This window comes from Colletes gigas, unplaced genomic scaffold (genome assembly GCF_013123115.1).
Source record: "Colletes gigas isolate AHSC1104 unplaced genomic scaffold, ASM1312311v1 Colletes_gigas_Sc00027, whole genome shotgun sequence".
NCBI lineage: Eukaryota > Metazoa > Arthropoda > Insecta > Hymenoptera > Colletidae > Colletes > Colletes gigas.
In genome coordinates, this window is record NW_025106656.1 from 84,366 (window position 1) to 94,179 (window position 9,814).

The following is a 9,814-nucleotide window of genomic DNA, read 5'->3' on the forward strand; positions in this document are numbered from 1 at the left end:
CGAATTTTATATACATATATATTGACGGACCCGCTTATCGGCGCGTGCGTTTCATGTTGTTCGATTTAAATGTTTCTTAATGCATATTATAAAATTAATGATAACGCTAAATGGTAACTTTTAACGTCCGGCCTGTGTTCTTCCTTATCGAAGTAGGACAGGCGAAATGGTGATGGAGGCGGGGGTGGGGGGGGGGAGATGGTGGTATGGAGTCAGATTAACGCAAGGATGAAAAGCATTCGTCTGTATGCCAATGTGTGCACGCATCAAACTAACTGTCGTCTATACTTAACCCATGATCGTTGTACTTCATTCGCCTAATTGTAAGTAACGCGGAAGATCAACGTCAGGCCTACGCGAGAAGTGCTTAAGGGATACTTTTTCGTTGAATCAAAATTTCGAGAGTGGGGCGCCTGGAACGATGATTAGAGAACATTATGATGGAAACAAATTCAACAGATCGTGAGCGATCTTTGAGTGACTAAGTGATTGTATGATAAGTTGAATATACGCTAGAAACGCGATTCTAAATTTTGTTGCCGTGTAGGTGCGCGTAGATCAATTTCGTTAAAGCATTCGTCAACATAACAGTAATTCATAAAATCGAGCATACGTTTGTTAAAGGATATGAACAAAATTATTGCACAGTTCGATCGAAGGAGGAATTGACTTTATAACATTGCATATAAGGTGCAATTTTTTCAGATATACGTCCTTCGCGTCCAAAGTTACGGGTGTTTCGAAATCAGTTTCCTTCGACTATGTTCACAATCACTGTTCAGGCCGCCCCATACTCACGAGTTAGCGATAAATATTTATATCACACATTGTCAGTAATCGTGTCAGTATATAAATCCACTAGACCATGCGGTAATTTTGATTTCTAGGCAACGTTGTATCCTGAATTATCTACTATTACCAGTAGTCGACAGCACGTACACATGTATCATCAATACTGAGTCAGTTTTTTCTTTACATAGTATTGCATTTGCACCGCGAAACACAAACCACAAGCTCATGGGAATAGTATTGTACAGGATGTCCCATAATCCATGGTACGATCGAAAAGACAATGATTTGCTTGCTCCATAAACAAAATGAAAAACATTTTATCGAACGATACTAATCTCAAACTTTACGAACTTTGTACATAAACAGTATGGAATCCATGAGTCAAGATTTATAAGTTTATGAATTATATTTTAAAAAATCGACTGTTTCAAAACCTAAGACTCGTGCAAAACAAATTTTATCCCACGTTTTCGATTTATAGATTCGACAAAAATCTTCTCTTTTCGAACTGTACTACGGATTTTAGAGTACCCGGTATGAGGAAGCCTTAGTTTCAAAAAGCAACGAACATCTGGAAAGAGAACGACACGCATTTTTAAAGTATCACCATGGATTGATCGGACCACGTAATCGTGGGTTAGCAGGTTGAGTACCGTAATAGATACCGGTATCTGTTATTAATATTTCTATTCAGATCATGTCTGTCAATAGCGACTAACACTTCGACATACATCACTTTCATAAATAAACCCTTACACTAGCAACCTTCTAAACAATATCAATACCATTGGAAACACTGTGAAATAATTTTGACCATTGAAATATTGAATATTCTAGTTTTTACATAATAATTTAAATAGAAAAGTGTGAAAGGTTCGCTCGGTACTCAACCCGCTAACATCCTTCTGAGAGTTCGTTTGAAGTTCGCCATTGGTTCGTATGTTTATCGAAGAACATTTTGTATATGATCGTTACAGAGTTTCCTTTATTTACACGAACGAGATGCGACTGAGGGATCATTAAAAAAATATAAAAATAAAAACAAAAAAAAAAACCCAAAAAAAGAAAAAAAAAGTGGAATTATAAAACGACAAAAAAAGGAAAAGAAATAAAGAATCACGTTATAATGAAAGTTCCACCGATGGTTAACTTTTCATACTTGCACGAAATTTTGATATGAAAAGATCCGCATCAATGTGACCCACTTATTTTTAATATATACGTCCTTATTGCATTTGCCGAACAATACGGGCTTAAGTCACGCGATAGGCAACGTTTACGTCGATCACAAGCAATTCTTCGCGCACCGTTATCTTCCAAGCTCTGTTAAAGTTAAAAAACAAAGAACCGGTGTACTCGAATTAGAGTCAATTGATCGCTCAAAGCCACTGGGACATCTCGATTAAACGGTTCTGTGTATCTTACCGCTCGATTGTTGTTTTTTGAAAAAATTAGCACAATGTGAGTAACGAGTTTATTGCATCTTTGAATAATCATTTGAATTTAATTCGACTATTGTATTTCTGGATCATCGCAGAGTGCTTTTTTGGCGATAAATAGAGTGCCTATACGTATGTAAATTGAACGGAATAATCTACAGTAGTCTACGTTAACTGTCGGAAGTTGCTTGATTGTATTGTTGTACAGCAATTGTTACTTCAACATATGTATTATTAAACCGACCGAGGCGTTTGTAGCCACTCGCGCCAATCGTGACTGAGTTCCAAAATGTTCGGCCTAGCTCAAGTCAGACTACACGTACGTTGATCTATAGATGGTAGTCTCTTTTTTTCGTTGGTATATTATTCTCTTTCATTTACGAGCGTAATATTAAGATTATGCTTCTATAAAAACGCTATGCCACGTGTGAAATTCTGCGACTGAGTATTATATAATAACGACACGATATACATAGTGTGCAAATCGTATCAGTATTGTTTTCTCTCTTACGATGAGATTGTTGATTTATCGTCTTAGTGCTGAACAGTCATTCTGTACATGTGCAATGCAAATTTTGTTACCGAGTACATTGATGATTATCAGATATTTGTAAATAAAGAAAGAAATTCTACACGGCAATGGTAATTTCATTCCCAGTTTCTGTGTTTTATAATGCAATTATATTTAGTAATCGAAATTAAATACATTAACCTTTAAATGCATTAGTTAGTATATCATTTCAATTTCAACTTTGTTTTTACATACTTTTTACCCATTCAAGGTTCAAATGTTATACATTCATTAAATTAAAATTTCCATTGTAGATTTAATGGAATAAAAGCAAATGAATTCAAGCTATTAGCCAGATAAGATAACCGTGATTCAACAGATAACGCTATATTTATCGCCGCGAGCTTAAAATATTTCGTAGAATGTCTGTGTATAAAATGTCCTCGAGCCATTTTGTGGTATTTGTATAAGAAATGGTTAGGAGCTGCCATCTGTTAGTTGTTACTTTCACATAGAAATCATTTTGTTACGAAATGAAATACGCCACTCCATATATTGAGAGTTGAAACTGGTTTTTTGGGTGCAAGGTGTAAGCAGTGATCCTTGCAAGAAATTGTTTCGACGTTTCGCCAAATTGCAATTAGTTCCTTCACAGGTCAATAAAATAGGTGTCAATCGTATAGTTATTATCTACTACAATTTTTTTTCGAAACATTGGCAGTGTTTTATATTTTCTTGTGAACCGTTCGGACTTCGGAATGCACGTTTGTAGTACACTTTAATGCCAAGTATCGTTTGAAAAATTTGGTACGTATACAAGAATTCAAATATTGCTCCATACATATATGTACATTGTAGCATATATGATTTTATAAATAGAACACCGAAGTAAATGTTACTAGAATCAGTACCTTATTAGAATGAATGGATTAGTAGAACAAAGAAAAGTACAAAGCGAGTGGAACGAAAATACTAGAAAGTGAAATACGTTAAAGGAGGGAGTATGAGTGTAGCGTGAGTGCGAAAGTGAATGTAACAAATGAGTGAGTAAATAGTGTGTGTGTGTGTGTGTGTGACTACTGAGAGTAAGCGAGGGAACAAGAATAAATAAACGTAAACACCTGTTTTATAAGCTAAAAATTTGTCTGGTAATAATAATAATAATAGACGTTAATGTACATATTACACTGTACAATTCGATTTGGATTTATAAAGTAAAGGCAAATAAAAATGTATAATATAAACAGAATTTTTTCAGATAAATATGAATACATTCTGTCTAAACCCTGTAAAGGGATTTATAAATAATTTGTTTCAAGACAAAGAACCATGGCAAATAGTGACTATAACAAGTACAACCATTTTCACCACAATTTGGTTGTGGAACTTTGTCGTTCAAGATGAAAGTGAGTTTATTTAATATAAATTTTAATATCTGTGATTCAACTATGGTAAGTGAAACCTACTGTAATTTGTTCCATAGGTCTAATAGAACGTGGAAAAAAGCAACTTTTTAGATTAAGAAATTACATACCAGCCATTAGAAATAAAATTAATAAAGGACTAAATAATATTAACTTGTCGTTTGAAGCAGAAGCTTTACAAAAGACAAAGGGTGTTCCATTTATTTTAGACCTTCCCAGTAATGGCATGGAAAAAGTTGAAATATTAAAAATAGTACAGAATTGTGTAAACTTAGGTAAAAAGAATAACAATAAAAAAATGTTACTTTCTATGGAACAAATAACAAAATGTATGTACTTTCATTTAGGTGGTTATGACTGGAAAAATGGAAAAGTATCTGGGACTGTGTATGTGTCTGATTCTAAACTAGTACATTTAATGGGAGATGTTTATAAAATTGCATCATATACAAATCCCTTACATCCTGATGTATTTCCTGGTATATGTAAATTAGAAGCTGAAGTGGTTAGAATAGCTTGTCATTTATTTCATGGTGATGAAGATTCTTGTGGTACAGTAAGTTGTTTTCAACTTTCAATAATATATAATAAGCAATATAGATCAAAATAAAACAGAGTTTTCTTTAGATGACTACTGGTGGTACAGAGTCAATTCTGTTAGCATGTAAAACATATAGAGACTATGCAAGACATATGAAAGGTATTAAGAATCCAGAAATGGTAATACCAATAACAGCACATTCTGCTTTTGATAAGGCTGCTCAGTACTTAAAAATTAAAGTACGTTTAGTACCTGTTAATCCACATAGTTATACAGTTTCTATTAAACATATGGAAAGAGCCATAACAAGAAATACAGTAATGGTAAGAATGTAAATATCTCATTAATTTTTACAGCTATATCAATAAACATGATATTAATGTAGCATCACAACAGTTAGTAGGATCAACTCCAAATTTTCCATATGGAACAATGGATAATATTGAAGCCATTTCTAATTTAGGGATAAAGTATAACATTCCAGTCCATGTTGATGCTTGTCTTGGTGGATTTTTAATTTGTTTCATGCCAAAGGCAGGTTTTAATATACCACCATTTGATTTTAAACTACCTGGTGTTACAAGTATATCGGCCGACACGCACAAAGTATATAAATAATATTGAAATTATACATTCAATTTTATTTATTTCAGTGTGAATATAAAATTCAACTCTTTTTTTTTAGTATGGCTATGCTCCAAAAGGTTCCTCCATTATTCTTTATAGAAATAAATCATACAGACATCATCAATACACCATAACGACTGATTGGCTTGGAGGTATTTATGGTTCTCCAACAGTAAATGGTTCGAGAGCTGGTGGAGTTATAGCTTCATGTTGGGCCACATTAATGTATTTTGGTTATGATGGATATATAAATGCAACTACAAATATTATACTAACCACTAAATACATTGAACAAAAGTATATACCTGAATTTGAAAGAAGTTTGTCAATTCTACTTTTTTATATATAATTATGTATATTTAATTAATTACAGTTTGAGAAAAATGGACGGAATATTCATTTTTGGCACTCCAGCTACTTCAGTTATTGCATTGGGATCAAACGATTTTCATATTTATAAACTTTCGGAAGCTTTGAATGCAAAAGGATGGAATTTAAATCCACTTCAATTTCCTTCTGGTATACACATTTGTGTTACATCTGTTCACACTGAGCCAGGCGTGGCAAATAAATTTTTGAAAGATGTTGAAACTGAATTGAGTATAATTTTGAAAAACCCAAACATCCCTGTCAAAGGAAAAGTAAGTATAACTGATAAAAACATAATATACAAATAATAATATATTTTCTTTTAGCTTGCAATTTATGGAATGAGTCAAACCATATCTGATAGAACTATTGTTGGTGACTTTACAAAATACTTCTTAGATTCCATGTATTATACGCCAAAAAATCAAACAGCCACAGTAACGGACCAGAAATTTAAAAAAAAATTGTATTTTTCTTAAATATTTTCAACCGAAATAGGTTGCTTCTTTTAATTGATTAGGCTATTTCTTCTTATGGGATATTTGATTTCCCTTTTTATTATTTTATTTGGGAGAATAGAAGGTAACATTTCAGTTATCTAAATTAGATGCATCAAAAAACTTAAAATAAACATAATGATCTGAACAGTATTATCTTAATAATACCTCCATCTATCATATTATATAAATTAATGATGTAACATATATTTTGTACAATAGTATTTTTACCTCGTTAAGAAGATAGTTTGATAGTACAAACATTTGTTCTAATCAAAAAGATACCTGTGTAACAGATTTCACAGAAACAACCAAGAATGAATTTTATAATGTATCTATAAAAAAGAGTTTTCGTCAATATGTCGATATCGAGTAGCATTTACATATTTATATCTACAATATATTTTGAACTTCTTTTTTACTGCGTTTGTTTGTACAATATTTGTAAAATGAAAATATAGTAATAAAACTTTAATTTATAAATTATTAATAGTTTGTGTACATTAACGTGATATGAATATTCAAAGTATATAAAATAAGATTCTATTAATTATATACCTTTAATAAGAATGTATAACGTTTGAATCGACCGAAATATATTTATTTAACAGAAGTATAATTGTTGTGCATTTACTAAGAATAAAAAATACCCGTGGTCACTATACTTTCCAAAAATACCAAGCATACAACCAGTTAACCATGTCGAAGGACGAAAGGTCCGAATCGACATGTTTGAGTTAGGTTAGTTTAAAATCATATGCAACTTACCAATTGTTGAGTACGATCATCAGCGAAGTCATCTGCATGGTCTTACTGGTTACCAGGATGTAGGGATGAAATCTAGAAACTGTAAAAAACAAAAAAAAAATTATAATCTCTTTTTAAAATTATAGACATTTTTAATATAATATAAAAGACTACATATTCTAAACTAAGCAAAGCTTCTTAATAATTTTAAAAAATTTTGATTGAGATGGCAAAATTTGAAAGAATAAATTTTTTCTAAACGTACATAGAATAAAATGTGATAGTATTTACATTTTTTGCTCGTGGAGCATCGCTCGAAATTCCTCTTCAGTGATGCACTCTAATACTGGTAACGAGTGTTGACTCTACTTTTGCGTTTTCCTAAACTCTAAATGATACTTTAATGAAAGCAACTGTGCTTCGAAAAACAGAAAACTATTAGACAGAACAAACACAGACTCTACAGACCGCATTGCGCGCGGTCATCAAAATTTCTGAAAGAAAAATTGGAATTCGAAATAAAAAATAATTAAGTTACCACACAGACCTGTCTATAAATCGATTTAATATTCATTAGTATTCATCAATAAAAAAACAAAAATATGTAAACAGCGGCGGTAACATGTATATAGAAAAAAATGTTCATAACAGTGACCTTGACAACATATTTCAAGGTCATCGAAATCGGTGAGGAATCACTAAAGTAAATAATTACCATAGTAATTCGCAACTCTAATTCGCAATCGCGTTTACTAAAAATTCGCAACGCTATTTTTAAAGCAAACGCCGGGTTCCTAGGTTTGCATAAAGACAATCACGAATCGTATTTATTCGCAGCACTAATATATCAACGCGATAAATATTTGTTCGCAACTCTACGAGCAAACGCGAACATTGTATATTATTCGCAACTCTAACTTTAATCAGGGGCTATTGGTACATGTACATAGACATGTACTGGCCACAAAATAAACTAACTACTACTAGTACTACAATTGGGGTAGAATTTGGGCATTGAAAATATCGCAACGCTAAATAAAAAATCGCACGATTGATCAAGATCGCAACGCTAATTTATAACGTGAAAATTACAAACGCGGTTGACATCCATTATTATATATATAAAAGAGTAAAAAAGCAACGCGAATCGTGATTGTTCGCAACACTACCCTGAAAAGCAAACGTGAAAAATAGTATTTCGCAACTCTACGAGCAATCACGTTTATCATATATTCGCAACGCTATTTTTAAGCAAACATTCGGTACCTAAGTTTGCAAAAAACCAATCGCGTATCGTTTCAAGGCGCAACACTACCCTGAAAAAGAAACGCGAAAAACAGTGATTCGCAACTCTACAAGCAAACGCGATTATTGGATATTCGCAACTCTATGTATATCATAACCGCGAGTTATGGGGACGGATGGCTGGCATGTATGGTGCAATCATGTACCATCAGGTACATGCATACGTGAGCGAGTCAAAAAAATAAACTAACTACAACTACAGACGAGTTAAGTGACAAAGTAGTAACAGGAATGACTTTCCATTCTCATCCGAGGATGAAGATGAAAAGCCATTTGTTGCAGCCCACTCTTGAGACAGTTTGTCAGGGCCTCTTCGGCTCATTGAGAGCCTTTTCTTTCTTCGGCGGTCCTGCCGATGCCTGAAACTTACGAAAGACCGGGCTCAAGATTTTGTGCAATACGTAATCTTCCAACAATATACGAATTGTTGCAAGAGCATACGTGGTGAATCTCGAGCGGGACGAACGTTTCGAAAGGGACCTAATCCCGACCGCGAGCACGAGAGAGCAACTTTAAGAGTCGCGCGATTCGAGGAGTCGAAAATAAAGCCGAAACAAACAGCACAAGTGCACCGTTTGAATCAGCAAGATTTCTACTCTCGAAATCGTAACTACAGGAACAGAACTGCCACGCGAAAACGCGCCTACCCGAATTACTAATGTGGACAGTCCTGCCCTGACCCTACCTACTTAGGTTTAAACACACACACCAGAGAATAAGTTACCTACCTACCTAACCCTATATTTAAAAAAATGCAAAACTCAGTCTCTCAAACAAACACTCCACGGTTCTCATTTTCAATGTCCGGGCGCGACCTAAACTAGAGAGGACTCCCCGGGGTTCCTCCGACACCCGGACACAACCTCATTCATACTCTAATTGTGTACGTACCAGTTTTTGCAGTGGACTGACAAAGCTAGTGCCCATTGCGTACTTTTATTATTTATGTAAAACATTTTAATATATCTGATATAGTCTTTATTAAAATATACTCTATACATATATGATTATATAAGATTGAAAAGCTAATTCATTATGCATTTTACAATATTATCGACGTGTATGCAATACGAACAATTGCCAAGTAAATATTATTATTGTGATTGTTATGAATCTAGTGTCAAAAAATTCTGTATCTGAATTGTGATGAACTTTTGATACGATGCACTTCCACAACCTAACCACAAACACACATATGTGGACAGTACATCGTGCACGAGACACCTAGCATTGTCAGTCGCACAGATAAATTATTATTATAAATGTTACAAACTAAGTCATCGTGCCCCGTTGCATTCGCTCGTGCAAATAACACTTGGGCATGTGCATGAACTTAGGCAACGAACACGGGAAAGTATCCTGAAAATCCTGACTAAAACAACTGGTTATTAATAATTAACTAAACGTTATCTATTCTCAGTTAAAATAACTCGACTTGTTATATGTAATATATCAACAACAGAGTACGTTAATATTGAAATATATTATTATTCAAGAAAAATTTGTGATTGAAATTTAATTGTTCAAAATGTAAGACTTTAATAAAGATTTCATGATAAAAT

General features: G+C 33.4%; 1 protein-coding gene across 1 annotated transcript; it reads left to right on the top strand.

The window, feature by feature from the left end:
* Positions 1 to 166: 166 nt before the first annotated feature.
* Positions 167 to 6,175, top strand: LOC122401664 (sphingosine-1-phosphate lyase). Its single transcript, XM_043403938.1, is given in 11 exon segments — positions 167 to 2,873; positions 3,057 to 3,549; positions 4,001 to 4,148; positions 4,226 to 4,441; positions 4,514 to 4,722; positions 4,794 to 5,030; positions 5,104 to 5,313; positions 5,393 to 5,631; positions 5,708 to 5,975; positions 6,030 to 6,137; positions 6,140 to 6,175. Coding segments are annotated over 9 exon segments (1,650 nt in total). The 5' UTR covers positions 167 to 2,873; positions 3,057 to 3,549; positions 4,001 to 4,006; the 3' UTR covers positions 6,161 to 6,175.
* Positions 6,176 to 9,814: the final 3,639 nt, after the last annotated feature.